The following is a 19,382-nucleotide window of genomic DNA, read 5'->3' on the forward strand; positions in this document are numbered from 1 at the left end:
CCTTTGGGTTAGCCACAGCCCCCAGAGTATTTACCAAGATCATGGTGGTTATGGCAGATTATCTCCGCAAGCAGAGGATAAGGATTTTTCCATACCTCGACTATCTTTTAATCCTGGCACAATCCCAGGAATTGCTCTTGAGCCATCTCCAACAGACAATAACTTGTCTACAGAAACACAGATGGCTCATAACTTGGGCAAAGTCGTCTCTGATTCCGTCACAACGGATGATTCACTTGGGGGGCTGTATTGGATTCAAGTCTGCAGAAAATATTTTTACCTCGGGAAAAGATATCCAAGGTGCAGTTAATGACTCAGGAATTGTTACACAGTCAGACAATATCGATTCACGCAGCAATGCGAGTGATGGGGTTGATGGTGTCAACATTCGACATGGTGGAAAATGCACAATTCCACTCAAGACCTCTGCAGCATCTGATTCTGAACAGATGGAATGCAATACATCAGACAATAAAGAAACAAATGATGGTACTTCCGGTAAAGGTAAAGAGGTCGTTGGCCTGTTGGCTACAGACATCCCATCTAGACAAGGGGAGACCCTTTTGGATATCAGATTGGGAGATCCTGACAACGGATGCCAGTCTTCAGGGCTGAGGAGCAGTGTCCGGAAGATTAGGGTTCCAGGGACAATGGACCACAGAAGAAAGTTGCCTGCCAATAAATCTGTTGGAACTTCGGGCCATATACATGGCACTGATTCAGGCAAACGACATTCTGCAAGGAAAACCAGTCCAGATCCGCTCAGACAATGCAACGGCAGTAGCGTACCTCAACCATCAGGAAGGAACTCGTAGCCAAAAAGCAATGAAGGAGGTAAGTCACATACTAAAGTGGGCAGAACTCCATCTTCCAGCATTATGTGCAGTGTTCGTTCCAGGAGTCCTAAAATGGGAAGCGGACTTTCTCAGTCGACACACCATTCGAGCAAGCGAATGGGCTCTACACCTGGAAGTTTTTCAGACTCTAGTAAACAAGTGGGGTTTGCCAGAGATACATCTCAACAACAACAAAGTTCCGGCATACGGGTCAAGTACAAAAGACCCCGGAGCGATCCTTGTGGACGCACTGTCAGTGAAATGGGACTTTCATCTGGCTTATCTGTTTCCTCCAATCACCCAGGGTGGTGAGGAAAATAAAACAAGCAAAGGGTGCCGTGATCCTAATAGCTCCGGCTTGGCCCAGAAGGCATTGGTACATAGATCTGCAGAGGATGTCGATGGATGCTCCAAATCTGCTCCCTCAACGTCCAGATCTACTGATGCAGGGTCCTTGTTATCACAGGCATCTGGATTGGCTGTCTTTGACGGAGTGGCTGTTGAAACCTCTATTCTGAAGTCAAGAGTTTTTTCACACCAGGTATTTCAAACTATGCTTAGAGCAAGGAAACCCTCCTCTGCTTGCATTTATCACCGAATATGGCAAACCTATATTCGTTGGTGCAGTGAAAGAAGTATAGATCTAAAATCTTTCAGAGTATCCAGAATCTTAGATTTCCTTCAGGCAGGAATGGATAAGGGTTTGAAGGTGGCTTCCTAGAGAGTTCAAGTTTCAGCATTGACTGTATGGTTTCAAAAGAAAAGTGCCACTTTACGGGATGTGCGTACTTTTTTTTTTTTTTTCCCCAGGGAATCCTGCGCATTCAACCACCTTTTTGTTCCTCCTGCAGTACCTTGGGATTTAAGTCTGGTCCTCAAAGCCCTTCAAGGGGCTCTGTTTGAACCACTTAAAAACAGTGGATCTCAAATGGTTGACAGCTAAAGTACTCTTTCTACTGACTGACATCAGCTAGAAGAGTATCAGATTTAGGAGCGCTGTCGTATAAGTCTCCTTTTCTGATCTTTTTTCCAGATAAAGCAGTTCTCAGAACGAAGTCTGGTTATCTTCCAAAGGTGGTCTCTTAAATTTCACCTTAACGAAGAAATTGTACTCCCGGCTTTTCAGGTATCGGTACTGTCTGCGGGAGAAGCGTCGCTGGACGTAGTCCGTGCATTAAGAATCTACGTGGATCGTACCAGTGCCATCAGAAAGACAGATTCTCGCTTCATTCTCTACCGATTTCACAAGAGAGGATGGCCTGCTACTAAACAGATGCTGGCAAGATGGCTTCGAATGACTATTTCAGAAGCATATTCTTGAGCTGATCTCCCTGTTCCGGCTAATGTCTCTGCTCACTCTACATGTAAGGTAGGTCCTTCATGGGCAGCACAACATGGTGCTTCAGCAGAACAGATATGTAAGGCAGCCACATGGTCTTCCATTAACACATTCATTAGACGTTATGCCTTGGATACTTTTGCCCCTCATGATGCTGAATTCGGTCGTAGGTTGCTTTGGGAGGGGGCGTGGCCTGGCGGGCGTCCGGGACGGATGTGCTCCCTGTGAGCTCCAGGCAGCCTTTTAGTTTGGCCCTTTTCCTCCCTGTCCCACTGCTGGCGGACCTCCGTTTGCACCTGGAGTGATCCTGGGGCTGATCAGCGGGCTCCGTACCTTGTGTCCGTGCCGCGGCCTACTTCCGCCCGCCGAGCCGGTGACTGCGGCGGCCGCAGCATACCTCCGGAGGCCCGCGATCGGGCTTGACACTCCCGCAGCTGGCCTGGAAGCGCTCCCTCCTGCTCCACACTCCACTCGTCCATCGCTGCCTGTCTCCCAACCTCTGCCACCCGGGGAACCTGGTTATCGGTACCTGTGTGGTGTTGGGCCCCAGACACACCAGTTCTCCTGTGACATCGGCGGCCATCTTAGATTCGGAGCCCACGGAGCCTCTGCTTCTGCCTGCTATTGGAGGTAAAGGTGGGGTAAGGTGGGGTACCCTAGCTACTGGCTGGTTCGTGGCTGGGACCCACCACCACCTAGGCCCTACCACATGTCACCCAGAGACTCTTAATATGGGAATGTGGGGAAGTGGTCTGCACCAGCAATAGCCCACTTCCCTATCTTATTACTGCCTGTGTCTCCCTCATAATTTCATCACCTTTGGGGGCCTGGTCACACTAATTCACAGTGATCGGTATCAGGGGGGCCCTTGGACTGTACCTTAAATACTGGGTTTATCTCTTATACACCTTCATTGCCTCAGTTGTCTCGCATCACCTATGATAACTAACACTGGAGCTCCATCTACTGGTGGCTTTTACTGTTTGATTTACTTTGCCTGAGGGAACTCACTTTCCTCACAATGTGAACCATTGGAACATGCCCTGAGTCTTGGGACTTTTTTTTTTTACCCATATCTATGTCATAATAATTAGTGTTTCCCTACTACGGAGATTTTCCTAGTTACGTATTACAGTGACCTTTTCAGTTTGAATTGTCCATAGTTCCATCATGCCTAGAGGCAACAAAAAACAACACGGAGCGGACCTGACCCAATGCCTTAAAAAAAAAAATTCCTACTCGCATGCTAAATCTCCGGGGCGAGAGACCCCCTCAGTACCTCATATTTTAGACTCTGAGGACTCAGACCACTTCCCATTGACCCGGAAAGACTTACAACTACTTTTCCGTGAAATCCAGGAGACGAGGAAATCTATTCAGGCGGTGCAGGCGGAGGTGTATACGGCAATTACCTCTCTTAAGACAGACGTTACCGACCTTGCGGATAGAACGGACCACCTAGAATCTAAAGTGGACGAAGTGATCACTTCCCAACAAGGAATGGGCGATGACATTCATGGTCTAAAACAGGAGATGCAGCTTATCCTGGAAGACCAGGATAACGGGGCGCGACGAAACAATCTCCGCGTCTGAGGCGTCCCTGAGGATGTTGATATGACATCTCTGAATAATTACCTTAAAGAACTGTTTGTGCGCCTTTCGCCATCGACTCCGGAGGACTATCTCTTGTTTGATAGGGCTCTTCGTCCTCGTTCACAGGATTCTGCTCAGCCTAGAGATTTTATTCTGCGATGCCATTACTATACGGCTAAAAAGGACATACTTAGAGAGGCTAGGAAGATCTCCAAACTACAATTCCAAGGTCACTCACTTCAAATATTCCTGCTACCTTGCTCAAGAGAAAGGACTTCAGGCCTATAACCTCGATTCTTCGAGACAATGGCATTCGCTACAGATGGGGTTTCCCCTTTCGCATTTTGGTGTGGCATCATTCGGCTAGGGATCTGGCTGAAGCTCATGGACTCTTGTACACCTTTGGCCTCTCCCCTCCACCAGTCTAGTCTCAATCACCGCAGCGGGCACATGGAGTCGAATGCCACTCCTCTGTGCTCCCTGAATCGAGACTGGACGAGAGTGCCCTCTGCACAGAAATCTGCTACTGTTGGCCCTCCAACCTGATGCTTCATATGTCTTTGTGCTATTTAACCCTGTATTCTATTTCTGTCACACATATATGTTGTGGCGATGTAATTTTTCTCTTTTTCCGTCTCCTCTACTAGCCCTGGTTTCCCCCCACCATCTACATATGTGCAGAACTTAAACTCTTTCCACTGTATTAGTGCCTGTTAGGCGTGTTTATTGCTACTGCTCCCCTTACAGGCAACGTACCCCCCTGTACTGGAACTGACACCCTTTGCATTGTTGTTTGTTACTACCCTCACCTATTCCAGGCAATATTTGTTTCAGCCTCGAGGAGTTCCGTATATATTATTGGCTACCTTATATGGTATTAGGAACTAGGACATTCTGTCCCATCTTTTCTCCCTTTATCACTGGTCCCTAGACTCAGGACACATGGTGTTAAGTGCCCACTGTCCCTGATGCCCCTGGACCGGCTAGGCCGCGTCCCCTTAGCAGGGTCTTATACCCGGTTCCGGTTGATGTTGCTTAGTGACTCTTTTCTGTCGTTTCCCGACCGGCATGTTAGACCAGATGTGGTTTCTTCTGGTCCCCAACTATCCCTTCTTCCCTACTTTGCCCGTGTTCTGTTTCTCTTGTCCCTTTTTCTTTCTTCTCTCGGTCAAATGTATATTGATGTATGCCGACTGCCATGTCTGTTTTATAATGTCTGTTTTTTGTCTGTTTTTTATTTGGCTTGTAGAGTTGCGGAGTCCGGAGGGAGGAGATGAGGCGATCTGAAGAGTTGACTGTCATGGCTCTTAGGATATATTCACATAATATTAAAGGTTTGAACAGCCCTACCAAACGCACCAAGCTCTTTCTTTACCTTAAACAGGCCAAGGGCGATATAGTTTTCTCTTAACGTCCTAGTGGATGCTGGGGACTCCGTAAGGACCATGGGGAATAGACGGGCTCCGCAGGAGACATGGGCACTTTAAGAAAGAATTTATATTCTGGTGTGCTCTGGCTCCTCCCTCTATGTCCCTCCTCCAGACCTCAGTTTGAATCTGTGCCCGGACGAGCTGGGTGCTGTTCAGTAAGCTCTCCTGAGCTTGCTGTAAGAAAGTATTTTGTTAGGTTTTTTATTTTCAGGGAGCTCTGCTGGCAACAGACTCCCTGCATCGTGGGACAGAGGGGAGAGAAGCAGCCCTACTCTCTGAAGATAGGTCCTGCTTCTTAGGCTACTGGACACCACTAGCTCCAGAGGGATCGTACACAGGATCTCACCCTCGTCGTCCGATCCCAGAGCCGCGCCGCCGTCCCCCTCGCAGAGCCGGAAGACAGAAGCCGGGTGAGCATGAGAAGCAAGAAGACTTCGAAATCGGCGGCAGAAAACTCCGGTCTTCACTGAGGTAGCGCACAGCACTGCAGCTGTGTGCCATTGCTCCCACACACCTCACATACTCCGGTCACTGTAAGGGTGCAGGGCGGGGCGCCCTGGGCAGCAATTGGGACCTCTTTGGCAAAAGTTTAGCATATATACAGTTGGGCACTGTATATATGTATGAGCCCCCGCCAAAAATTGTACATTGAAGCGGGACAGAAGCCCACCGCTGAGGGGGCGGGGCTTCTTCCTCAGCACTCACCAGCGCCATTTTTTCTCCACAGCTCCGCTGAGAGGAAGCTCCCCAGGCTCTCCCCTGCAGATACACAGTAGAAGAGGGTAAAAAAGAGAGGGTACACATAATTAGGCGCAAAAATCAATATAAACAGCGGCTACTGGGTTAACATTAAGATACTGTGTTATTCCTGGGTTATATAGCGCTGGGGTGTGTGCTGGCATACTCTCTCTCTGTCTCTCCAAAGGGCCTTGTGGGGGAACTGTCTTCAAAAAGAGCATTCCCTGTGTGTGTGGTGTGTCGGTACGCTTGTGTCGACATGTTTCGCGAGGAAGGCTATGTGGAAACAGAGCGGGAGCAAATGAATGTGGTGTCTCCGCCGACACCTGATTGGATGGATATGTGGAAGGTTTTAAATGATAATGTTAATTCCTTGCATAAAAGGTTGGAAAAAGCTGAAGCTTTAGGACAGTCAGGGTCTCAGCCCGTGCCTGATCCTATGTCGCAGAGGCAGTCAGGGTCTCCGAAGCGCCCACTATCCCAAATTGTTGACGCAGATACAGACATGGATTCTGATTCCAGTGTCGATTACGATGATGCAAAGTTACAGCCAAAATTGGCTAAATCAACCGTTATATGATTATAGCAATTAAGGATGTGTTGCACATCACAGAGGAAACCCCAGTCCCTGACAAGAGGGTTCATATGTATGGGGAAAAGAGGCAGGTGGTGACCTTTCCCCCTTCACACGAGCTAAATGAGTTATGTGAAAAGGCTTGGGAATCTCCAGATAAAAAACTGCAGATTTCCAAACGGATTCTTATGGCATATCCTTTCCCGCCAACGGACAGGTTACGCTGGGAATCCTCCCCTAGGGTGGACAAAGCTTTAACACGCTTATCCAAGAGGGTAGCCCTGCCGTCACAGGATATGGCTACCCTCAAAGATGCTGCGGATAGAAAGCAAGAGGGTACCCTGAAGTCCATTTATACACATACAGGTACCTTACTGAGGGCGGCGATCGCGTCGGCCTGGGTGTGTAGTGCTGTAGCAGCATGGACGGACACCCTGTCTGAGGAACTTGATACCTTAGACAAGGATACTATATTAATGACCCTGGGGCATATAAAAGACGCTGTCCTATATATGAGAGATTCTCAAAGAGACAGTCTACTGGGTTCTAGAATAAATGCAATGACGATTTCTGCCAGAAGGGTCCTGTGGACTCTGCAATGGACAGGTGATGCTGACTCAAAAGGGCACATGGAGGTTTTACCTTACAAGGGTGAGGAATTGTTTGGGGAGGGTCTCTCGGACCTGGTCTCCACAGCTACTGCTGGAAAGTAAAATTTTTTGCCATATGTTTCCTCACAACCTAAGAAAGCACCGTATTACCAAATGCAGTCCTTTCGATCACAGAAAAGCAAGAAAGTCCGAGGTGCGTCCTTTCTTGCCAGGGGCAGAGGAAAGAAGCTGCACAACACAGCTAGTTCCCAGGAACAGAAGTCCTCCCCGGCTTCCACAAAATCCACCGCATGACGCTGGGGCTCCACAGGCGGAGCTAGGCCCGGTGGGGGCGCGTCTCCGAAATTTCAGCCACAAGTGGGTTCACTCCCAGTTGGATCCCTGGGCAATAGATATTGTGTCTCAGGGATACTGTTAGGGTCTCCTGCCCTGTGCTGCCACGTCGTCATGGCAACCGGGAGACAAGTGCTAGTGGAGTAACCTGAGCGCAGCTGATACTCCGGTTCGGGTCTTTTGCTGTGCAGTGGTTATAGGCTCTGTGCACGGCAGGGGATCCGGTGCTGGTTTTTGTGCTCACAGTCTGTGAGGTCTGAGTGGGGCGTGGACAGCACCTGCTTTATAAGGCCTCTTTTCAGGGTAAGCAGATGCTGCTGAATCTCTGTTGGTTAGTCAGTTCATGAAAGTTAGCCAGTACTGTGTAGCTTTGTATTTGTTTGTTGCTTACTGCAAATAGGCCTGGGGATTTGGTATTACACTCTGCCAATCCAGACCTAGCAGTAAGACTGGAGTCAGTCGTTTAGCTTGCTGGGGTTCTGTTATTACTCTGTGAACTTAGCAAGTTTGCGGCTGTATTCTAACACTTGCCTGTCTAATCCTGTCTCACTGTGCTAGGTGTCAGGGGTCAGTTTAGTGGCAGTAAGCTTAAACCTGTGCACTGCAAGTGAGAATCAGGATTGTGGAGGCTCTCCTTGTGTCTATCATTCCATCTCTGACCAAGGAGTTTACTGCCACACCCGTTGGTAACCCTTTAGGGTTTTGCTGTTGCCCTTAGCAACAGCATTTCGGGTTCTCTACGTATTAAAACACAACATCTTGCTTTTTACATCTGAGCAGTTCTAATACAAGGGAGATACCCAGTTCCTTAGCCTCTGGGCTTCTCTGTTCACTGTGTGTGTATTTTGTTACCCTATCACCTTCTGTGTACGTCATGTCATATTCCCCAGTTTGTCTGTGAGTCCATTTGTTTTGCATAACAGTTCAAACACCAGTACTTTCCTGCAGGCACTGGTGTGCATAACATATTCAGCAGCCTAATACTCCTGTTGAAATTTTGTGGGAATATGGAGCATACCCCTCAAAATACGTTGCAACAGGTGGTCGATCAGGTGCAGGTCCTGACTCGACAATTTAATGATTTGTCCATTAAAATGCACACCTCCCAGGCTGCTGGCGGAGCTCCCGCAGCAGCAGCACCTGCAGGGGTTAAGGAGCCGAAAGTAAATCTCCCGGATCGTTTTTCTGGAGATCGCTCGCAGTTCTTTTGTTTCAAGGAGAGCTGCAAGCTATACTTCCGGCTTAGGCCTCAGTCTTCTGGGTCGGAGATTCAGCGGGTGGGCATAGTGATTTCCTTGCTACAAGGAGACCCACAGGTCTGGGCATATGGGTTGCAGCCTGACTGTCCGTCGCTTAAAAGTGTTGATGCTTTTTTTACGGCACTGGGCATGTTGTATGATGACCCTGACAAGACGGCCTCAGCCGAGGCTCAGATTTCGATCCTTAAGCAAGGGCGAAGGCCAGTTGAGGTTTACTGTACGGAGTTTCGGAGGTTGGCCCATGATACCCAGTGGAATGACCCAGCCCTGAGACACCAGTACCGAAGAGGTCTTTCTAACCAGATAAAGGACCAACTGGTACAATATCCCTTGCCTGATAGCTTGGATCAGCTCATGCAGTTATCCATCCGGGTGGATAGACGGCTGAGAGAGCGTAGGCTTGAAAGGGAGACTGAGATTTCCTTCCTTCCCAAGGGAACCTCAGACTCTGAGGAATTTCTGAGGAGCCTATGCAGATTGGGGCTACCCGCCTCTCCTCGCGTGAGAAGACGCGGAGGAGACAGCAGGGGTTGTGTTTGTACTGTGGGAATAAAGGTCATGTGGTAGTATCATGCCCAGAAAAGCCGGAAAACTTCAGGGCCTGAGGGTGATGGGAAATATCCTGTCAGGCCAGAAGTCAGAATTTCCCAAGAAGACTTTTATCATTCCGGTGACCTTGAAGATCCTCGGTCAAACTGTCAAGACTGAGGCCTTTGTGGACAGTGGGGCCGACGGGGTTTTTATGGACCGCCAATTCGCCCTAAAACACTCTGTTCCCTTAGTACCCTTGGCATCGGAAATTGAGATTTGTGGGTTAAACGGGGAACCATTATCCCAAGGTAAAATTACCTCTTGCACTAGCCAGATTTCTTTGTTTATTGGAGCCACACACTCTGAAAAATTGTCCTTTTATGTGACTGTCTGTACTTTTGCCCCATTGGTGTTGGGGTTACCCTGGTTAAGGGCCCACAATCCTCAATTTGACTGGGTCTCTGGGGAGATTCTTAGTTGGGGTACTGATTGTTTCAGGAGTTGCTTGAGCCTTCCAGTCAGGCTCTCGCAGCTAAGTTTGCCAGGATTGCCAGGGTGTTATGCAGATTTTGCGGACGTGTTCTCCAAAAAAGTTGCAGAGGTACTACCTCCCCATCGCCCCTATGACTGTGCCATTGATTTGTTGCCAAATGCTAAGCTTCCCAAGAGCAGGTTGTACTCCCTGTCACGTCCTGAGACTCAGGCTATGGCAGAGTACATTCAGGAGAACTTGGCTAAGGGATTTATCAGACCTTCACAGTCTCCAGTTGGGTCGGGGTTCTTCTTCGTGGGTAAAAAGGACGGTTCGTTGCGACCCTGCATCGACTTCAGGGAATTGAACCGTATCACGATTAAAAACTCATACCCACTGCCTCTCATTTCGGTCTTGTTTGACCAGCTTCGTACTGCCACCATTTTTTCTAAGATTGACCTACGCGGTGCGTACAATCTAATCCGAATAAGAGAGGGGGATGAATGGAAGACTGCCTTTAATACCCACTCAGGGCATTATGAATATTTGGTGATGCCTTTTGGGCTCTGTAATGCCCCGGCAGTCTTCCAGGATTTCATGAATGATGTGCTCAGGGAATATTTGGATAGATTCTTAGTTGTATACTTAGATGACATCCTAATCTTCTCCCATTCCCTGGAGGAACATCGGAAGCATGTACGCTTAGTCCTCCAGAAACTCAGAGACCACCGGCTTGGGGCGAAGCTGGAGAAGTGCGAATTTGAAGTTCAGCAAATCGCATTTCTAGGATATATTATCTCCCCAGAAGGTTTCCAAATGGAGGGTTCCAAGGTACAGGCAGTCCTGGATTGGGTGCAGCCCACTAGTTTGAAGGCGCTTCAGCGTTTCCTGGGCTTTGCGAATTTTTATAGACGATTTATCGCTGGATTTTCGTCTATAGTGGCGCCCTTGGTGGCACTCACTAAGAAAGGGGCGGATGTTGCTCACTGGTCTTGTGAGGCTAAAGCGGCTTTTGCCCGTCTCAAAAGGGCATTTGTTTCGGCCAAGGTGCTGCGACACCCAGATCCAGAGCGTCCTTTTGTGGTGGAGGTGGATGCCTCTGAGATGGGTATTGGGGCAGTGCTTTCTCAGATGGGAGTGTCTGATAATCGCCTTCATCCCTGTGCTTACTTTTCCCGTAAATTTTCGCCTGCCGAGATGAATTATGACGTGGGTAACCGGGAATTGTTGGCTATTAAGGATGCACTCGAGGAGTGGAGACACTGGCTTGAGGGGGCTAAGTTTGTGGTCTCAATTCTCACCGACCATAAGAATCTGGCATATTTAGAGTCAGCGAAGCGTCTCAATGCCAGGCAGGCACGATGGGCTTTGTTTTTTGCTCGCTTTAATTTTTTGATAACATATCGCCCTGGGTCAAAAAACATCAAGGCTGATGCGCTCTCGCGGAGTTTTGCTCCAATCCAGGAGACCACCGAGGAGCCGTTGCCCATTGTTTCCCCATCATGTATTAAAGTGGGCATTACCCAGGACCTCTTATCATTAGTCCTTAGAGCACAGGAGCAGGCTCCTCCAGACCTTCCGGTAGGTCTTTTGTTTGTGCCTCCTAGGTTAAGACAGCGAGTGTTCCTGGAATTCCATGCCAAGAAGTCGGCAGGTCACCCGGGTATTGCCAGAACTCGGGAGTTGCTATCTAGGGCGGTGTGGTGGCCCTCGGTGGCTAAGGATGTGGATCAGTGGGTTCGGGCATGTGACATCTGTGCCCGAAATAAGACTCCTAGAGGGGTTCCTGTTGGCCCATTACATCCACTCTCTATCCCATCTAAGCCATGGACCCACATTTCAATGGATTTTGTGGTGGACTTGCCCAAATCCTCGGGGATGACAGCCATCTGGGTTGTCGTTGACAGGTTTTCGAAGATGGCGCACTTCGTTCCACTGGTTGGGCTGCCATCAGCCAGACGCCTGTCTGAATTATTTATGCTGCATGTTGTGCGTCTCCACGGGTTGCCACTTGATGTGGTCTCTGACCGCGGATCCCAGTTTGTGGCCAAATTCTGGAGGGCATTTTGTTCCGATCTCCAGATTTCTGTCAGCTTGTCGTCAGGCTACCATCCGCAGTCTAATGGGCAGACTGAAAGGGTGAACCAGTCCTTGGAGCAGTTCCTCAGGTGTTATGTCTCCAAGTGTCAGACTGACTGGGTTGCTCATCTGTCCATGGCGGAGTTTGCCTATAACAACGCGGCTCACTCTGCTACAGGGATCTCTCCCTTCCTTTGTGTGTATGGGCATCATCCTAAGGCCAATTCTTTTGACCCCCTGGACTCCACGCCTGGTGGTTCCTCTGTGGTTTCGGTCCTTAGAGGTATTTGGCGGAAAGTGAAGAAAGCCCTTGTGTCTGTGTCATTAGTGACCAAAAGGGTTTTTGATAAGCGGAAAAGACCCTGCAGCTTCAAATTAGGAGACTTCGTCTGGTTGTCTACCAAGAATTTGAAGTTGAGACAGCCATCTCATAAGTTAGGGCCCCGGTTCATCGGCCCTTATAAGATCACCAGGGTTATCAATCCGGTGGCATTTCAGTTAGATCTGCCCCGTTCTTTGGGTATCAATAAAACATTTCATTGTTCCCTTTTAAAACGGGCGATTAGTAATCCTTCTTCCAGTGGAAGACCTTCCCCTCTTCTGATACGTGGCCAGAGGGAGTTTGTTGTTGAAAGGATTCTTGACTCCAAGGTGGTTCGGGGTCGGCTGTCATTTTTGGTGCACTGGAAGGGGTATGGCCCGGAGGAGCGGTCGTGGGTGCGCAGTTGTGATCTTCATGCCCCCAGACTGATACGCTCTTTCTTCTCGCAGTTCCCCGATAAACCCGGTGGTAGGGGTTCTTTGACCCCTCGTCAGAGGGGGGGTACTGTTAGGGTCTCCTGCCCTGTGCTGCCACGTCGTCATGGCAACCGGGAGACAAGTGCTAGTGGAGTAACCTGAGCGCAGCTGATACTCCGGTTCGGGTCTTTTGCTGTGCAGTGGTTATAGGCTCTGTGCACGGCAGGGGATCCGGTGCTGGTTTTTGTGCTCACAGTCTGTGAGGTCTGAGTGGGGCGTGGACAGCACCTGCTTTATAAGGCCTCTTTTCAGGGTAAGCAGATGCTGCTGAATCTCTGTTGGTTAGTCAGTTCATGAAAGTTAGCCAGTACTGTGTAGCTTTGTATTTGTTTGTTGCTTACTGCAAATAGGCCTGGGGATTTGGTATTACACTCTGCCAATCCAGACCTAGCAGTAAGACTGGAGTCAGTCGTTTAGCTTGCTGGGGTTCTGTTATTACTCTGTGAACTTAGCAAGTTTGCGGCTGTATTCTAACACTTGCCTGTCTAATCCTGTCTCACTGTGCTAGGTGTCAGGGGTCAGTTTAGTAGCAGTAAGCTTAAACCTGTGCACTGCAAGTGAGAATCAGGATTGTGGAGGCTCTCCTTGTGTCTATCATTCCATCTCTGACCAAGGAGTTTACTGCCACACCCGTTGGTAACCCTTTAGGGTTTTGCTGTTGCCCTTAGCAACAGCATTTCGGGTTCTCTACGTATTAAAACACAACATCTTGCTTTTTACATCTGAGCAGTTCTAATACAAGGGAGATACCCAGTTCCTTAGCCTCTGGGCTTCTCTGTTCACTGTGTGTGTATTTTGTTACCCTATCACCTTCTGTGTACGTCATGTCATATTCCCCAGTTTGTCTGTGAGTCCATTTGTTTTGCATAACAGTTCAAACACCAGTACTTTCCTGCAGGCACTGGTGTGCATAACAGATACAAGCTGGAATTCGAAGAGATTCCCCCTCACCGATACCTCAAATCGGCCCTGCCAGCTTCCCCCCTCGAGAGGGAAATAGTGTTAACTGCAATTCACAAATTGTATCTTCTACAGGTGGTGGTCAAGGTTCCCCTCCTTCAACAAGGAAGGGGTTATTATTCGACCATGTTTGTAGTACCGAAACTGGACGGTTCGGTCAGACCCATATTGAATTTAAAATCCCTGAACATATACCTGAAAAGGTTCAAGTTCAAGATGGAATCGCTCAGAGCGGTCATCGCAAGCCTGGAAGGGGGGATTTTATGGTGTCTCTGGACATAAAGGATGCATACCTTCATTTCCCCATTTATCCACCTCATCAGGCGTACCTCAGATTTGTGGTACAGGATTGTCATTACCAATTTCTGCCGTTGCCGTTTGGTCTCTCCACGGCACCGAGAATATTTACCAAGGTAATGGCGGAAATGATGGTACTCCTACGGAAGGAAGGGGTCACAATTATCCCATACTTGGACGATCTCCTCATAAAAGCGAGGTCAAGAGAGCAGTTGCTGATCAGCGTAGCACGTTCTCTGGTAGTGTTACGTCAACACGGCTGGATTCTAAATATTCCAAAGTCGCAGTTGATTCCCACGACTCGTCTGCCTTTCCTGGGGATGATTCTGGACACAGACCAGAAAAGGGTTTATCTCCCGATGGAGAAGGCTCAGGAACTCATGACACTGGTCAGAAACCTATTAAAACCAATACAGGTGTAGGTGCATCACTGCACTCGAGTCCTGGGAAAGATGGTGGCATCATACGAGGCCATTCCCTTCGGCAGGTTCCATGCGAGGACCTTTCAATGGGACTTACTGGACAAATGGTCTGGATCACATCTTCAGATGCATCGGTTAATCACCCTATCCCCCAGGGCCAGGGTGTCTCTCCTGTGGTGGCTGCAGAGTGCTCACCTTCTCGAGGGCCGCAGATTCGGCATTCAGGACTGGGTCCTGGTGACCACGGATGCAAGCCTCCGAGGGTGGGGGGCAGTCACACAGGGAAGAAATTTCCAAGGTCTGTGGTCAAGTCAGGAGACTTGCCTTCACATCAACATCCTGGAACTAAGGGCCATATACAACGCCCTACGTCAAGCGGAGCCCCTGCTTCGCGACCAACCGGTTCTGATTCAGTCAGACAACATCACCGCTGTGGCTCATATAAACCGACAAGGCGGCACAAGGAGCAGGGTGGCGATGGTGGAAGCCACCAGAATTCTTGGCTGGGCGGAGAATCACGTAAGCGCACTGTCAGCAGTGTTCATCCTGGGAGTGGACAACTGGGAAGCAGACTTCCTCAGCAGGCACGACCTCCACCCGAAGAGTGGGGACTTCATCAAGAAGTCTTTACGCAGATTGCAAGTCGGTGGGAACTGCCACAGGTGGACATGATAGCATCCCGCCTCAACAAAAAGCTACAGAGGTATTGCGCCAGGTCAAGAGACCCTCAGGCGATAGCTGTGGACGCACTGGTGACACCGTGGGTGTTCCAGTCGGTCTATGTATTTCCTCCTCTTCCTCTCATACCCAAGGTGCTGAGAATCATAATAAAAAGAGGAGTGAGAACAATACTCATTGTTTCGGATTGGCCAAGAAGGATTTGGTATCCAGATCTGCAAGATATGCTCACAGAGGACCCGTGGCCTCTTCCTCTAAGACAGGACTTGTTGCAACAGGGGCCCTGTCTGTTCCAAGACTTACCGCGGCTGCAATTGACGGCATGGTGGTTGAACGCCGGATCCTAGCAGAGAAAGGCATTCCGGATGAGGTTATTCCTACGCTGATAATGGCTAGGAAGGACGCGACAGCTCAACATTATCACCGTATATGGCGAAAATATGTTTTTTGGTGTGAGGCCAGGAATGCCCCTACGGAGGAATTCCAGCTGGGCCGTTTCCCTCACTTCCTACAGTCAGGAGTGACTTTGGGCCTAAAATTGGGTTCCATTAAGGCCCAGATTTCGGCCCTATCCATTTTCTTTCAAAAAGAGCTGGCTTCTCTACCTGAAGTTCAGACGTTTGTAAAGGGAGTTCTGCATATTTAGCCCCCTTTTGTGCCTCCAGTGGCACCTGGGGATCTTAACGTGGTGTTGAGTTTCCTGAAATCACACTGGTTTGAACCACTCAAAACGGTGGAATTGAAATATCTCACGTGGAAGGTGGTCATGCTACTAGCCTTGGCTTCGGCTAGGCGTGTGTCAGAATTGGCGGCTTTGTCACATAAAAGCCCTTATCTGGTTTTCCATGCGGATAGAGCAGAATTGCGGACCCGCCCACAATTTCTGCCGAAAGTGGTTTCATCTTTTCATATAAACCAACCTATTGTGGTGCCTGTGGCTTCTACTGACTTGGAGGATTCCGAGTTACTTGATGTGGTCAGGGCTTTGAAGGTTTATGTAGCCAGAATGGCTAGGGTCAGGAAAACAGAATCTTTGTTTATCCTGTATGCTTCCAACAAGCTTGGGGCGCCTGCTTCAAAGCAAACTATTGCTCGCTGGATCTGTAACACGATTCAGCAGGCTCATTCTGCGGCTGGATTGCCGCTGCCTAAATCGGATAAGGCCCATTCCACGAGGAAGGTGGGCTCTTCTTGGGTCTCGGCATTACAGCTTTGCCGAGCGGCTACTTGGTCAGGTTCAAACACTTTTGCAAAGTTCTGCAAGTTTGATACCCTGGCTGAGGAGGACCTTGTGTTTGCTCAATCGGTGCTGCAGAGTCATCCGCACTCTCCCGCCTTTGGTATAATCCCCATGGTCCTTACGGAGTCCCCAGCATCCACTAGGACGTTAGAGAAAATAAGATTTTACTTACTGGTGAATCTATTTCTCGTAGTCCGTAGTGGATGCTGGGCGCCCGTCCCAAGTGCGGACTTCTTCTGCAATGCTTGTATATAGTTATTGGGTTATGTTATAGTTGCATCAGGGTTGAACTGATGCTCTGTTGTTGTTCATACTGTTAACTGGGTAAGGTTATCACAAGTTATACGGTGTGATTGGTGTGGCTGGTATGTATCTTGCCCTGGATTATCAAAATCCTTTCCTTGTACTGTCAGCTCTTCCGGGCACAGTTTCTCTAACTGAGGTCTGGAGGAGGGACATAGAGGGAGGAGCCAGAGCACACCAGAATCTAAATTCTTTCTTAAAGTGCCCATGTCTCCTGCTGAGCCCGTCTATTCCCCATGGCCCTTACGGAGTCCCCAGCATCCACTACGGACTACGAGAAATAGATTTACCGGTGAGTAAAATCTTATTTTCTTACAAGAAACCCACTTTAAGAAATCCCTTCACCCTGACTTAAAATCTAAATCCTACCCACTTACATTTCAAGCGTGAGATGCTACACACAAAAAACTGGGGGTCTCCATCTTGTTAGCTGCTCACCTTACGTTTGAATTGATGGACAGTCATGTGGATAAATCTGGTAGATGGCTCATACTTGTTGGGAAACTAAATAATACCCTGTGTACCCTTGTTAATGTATATGCTCCGAACCAAAACCAGGCCGCTTTTTTTTTTAGAAGTTTGAACTCCCTTTTCATTAGGCTCCGTAGAGGAGAAGTCATAGTGGCAGGATATTTTAATGAGGTTCTTGACACCTCTCTAGATAGATCCTCCCCTTCCTTTCCTCTTCCTTCTACTCCTAAACGCCCATCCTCTGCATTTCTCGCCCTGCTTGCTCTTTTGAAACTTCAATTACTATTTGATTCATATAGATTAACTGACCCTCTAACTAGGGACTACACTTTTTATTCCCCTGTCCATAAGTCCTACTCTAGGATAGATATGATCCTACTCAGCCGGGACCTATCCTCTAAACTTAAGTCTACACGTATACCTCCTATGGAATGGTCCGACTATTGCGCGATCACTGTTGATCTCCATTCTTTTGCCCCCCGTCCCCCTCCTGCCTCTTGGCGATTGAATGACTCCCTATTGCATAGCCTGGAAGTTACTAACCAAATTAAAAGTTGCCTCACTGACTATTTTTTATTTAACGATCCTACGGAGACTTCGCCTATTACTCTATGGGAAGCACATAAGGCTGTTTTATGCAGCAATTTGATAAGTCAGGCATCTAGGTTCAAAAAGACACAGGAATCTCATTTCCTCTCTACTAGACTCCAGATACTTGAAAGACAACATAAACTCTCCCCTACACCTGCTAATTTGGAGACTTTGCTTGGGGCGAGGTCTGAGATTTCGCTTCTCTATCAGAACGCACAGCACAGAATCTCCAGAGGCTTAATCAGTCCTTCTACGTGAAAGGAGACAAAGCAGATAGAATTCTGGCATCCCGCCTCAGAGCACAGCGCTCTCGGAATAATATTCTGGCGGTAAATACTGAATCTGGCGAGGTTACATATGCCCCAGATGCCATAAACAGGGCGTTCCAGGACTATTATACTAAGCTCTATAATTTAAATCCTGCTAACCCGGGTCCTGGTCCCCCGGATGTTTTAATTTCAGAGTTCGGGCTCGCCTCCCTAGGTTGTCTGATTTTGCCTCTTCGGAGTTGAATAAGGATATAACAGACGAGGAAATTGCTGCTGTTCTGTTGAACTTTAAATCCTCTAAAGCTCCAGGCCCTGATAGCTTCTCGGCTTCGTACTATAAGAAATTAGCTTCCATTTTGGTCCCCCATCTCAGAGTATTGTTTAATGCTGTACTTCATGGTACCCCATTACAAAGCACTATGCTGGAGGCCAGAGTAATAGTTATTCACAAAGAGGGCAGAGACCCTTGAGACTGCGCTAATTATCGGCCGATATCCCTATTGAATCTGGACATTAAACTATATGCCAAAATTTTAGCTACTCGTCTCAATGGTGTGCTCCCTAGTCTTATATATTATGATCAGGTAGGTTTCATTCCTGGACGTCAGGCCAGGGACAACACTAGAAGAGCAATCGATCTTATACAACTATTGAACTGCAGACACATTCCATCTATTGTCCTTTCACTTGACGCCGAAAAGGCGATTGACCGCATTTCATGGCCTTTCTTATTTCAAACTCTGCAGGCATTTGGGATATCGGCTGAATTTTTGACGGGAGTCTCTGCTCTCTATTCCTCCCCTATAGCTAAAGTTCTTACTAGCGGAATATTATCCGCTCCCTTCCCGTTATCCAATGGTACGAGAGAGGGATGCCCTCTCTCCCCCCTAGTATTTGCCATGGTCATAGAACCCCTGGCTGCTATGGTAAGAAATTCAGACAGAATTCGGGGAGTGAAGGTAGGTCCGCAGGAGTTTAGGATTTCGTTCTTTGCGGGTGATGTACTGTTGTCCCTTACTCAGCCGCAGGCTTCTCTCCCCGCCTTGTATCTGATTATAGAGGAGTATGGTTCCCTGTCTGGCTATAAAATCAATTTTATTAAATCCGAAGCCATGCTATTGCATGTATCAGGAGATCTCAAACGTTCATTACAGTCCTCCTATGACCTTCGCTGGCAGACCAATAAGATTAAGTACTTAGGAGTCTATATTACATCCCACTATAGCTCTTTGTACTCGGAAAACTTACCGCGTCTATTCACTAAGATTAAATCTGACCTGGCAGAGTGGAGGGCCCATATCATATCCTGGCTGGGTAGGATAATTGTCCTCAAAATGACAGTTATTCCGCAACTTCTCTACATCTTTCAAACTTTACCTGTAAGGGTTCCGGAGAGGGTTCTTAGAGATGCCCATGCCTCATTTGTGAAGTTTGTTTGGAACGATAAACCCCCAAGAATAGCTTTTACTGTACTTCGGCTTCCTCGTTCTGAGGGTGGTCGGGGTTTCCCCGACGTTAAAATTTATTACCTGGCTAGCCATTTGAGCCAAATGGTAGC

At 48.4% G+C, this 19,382-nt stretch overlaps 1 protein-coding gene across 4 annotated transcripts in view; it reads left to right on the top strand.

Annotated features, from left to right (window-relative positions):
* The window catches only part of LOC134910124 (protein Mis18-alpha-like), a 294,627-nt gene that overhangs the window by 207,821 nt on the left and 67,424 nt on the right, over positions 1 to 19,382 (top strand). For 2 of the 4 annotated variants that reach the window (XM_063917798.1, XM_063917793.1), the window contains one exon: positions 5,018 to 5,102. The exons of the other annotated variants lie outside the window; for them this stretch is intronic. In XM_063917798.1, coding sequence (XP_063773868.1) covers positions 5,018 to 5,102 — 85 coding nt within the window. The remainder of the gene's footprint in view (positions 1 to 5,017; positions 5,103 to 19,382) is intronic. 4 annotated transcript variants of the gene reach the window in all.

The sequence above is a fragment of the Pseudophryne corroboree genome, chromosome 4 (assembly GCF_028390025.1).
Source record: "Pseudophryne corroboree isolate aPseCor3 chromosome 4, aPseCor3.hap2, whole genome shotgun sequence".
Lineage (NCBI taxonomy): Eukaryota > Metazoa > Chordata > Amphibia > Anura > Myobatrachidae > Pseudophryne > Pseudophryne corroboree.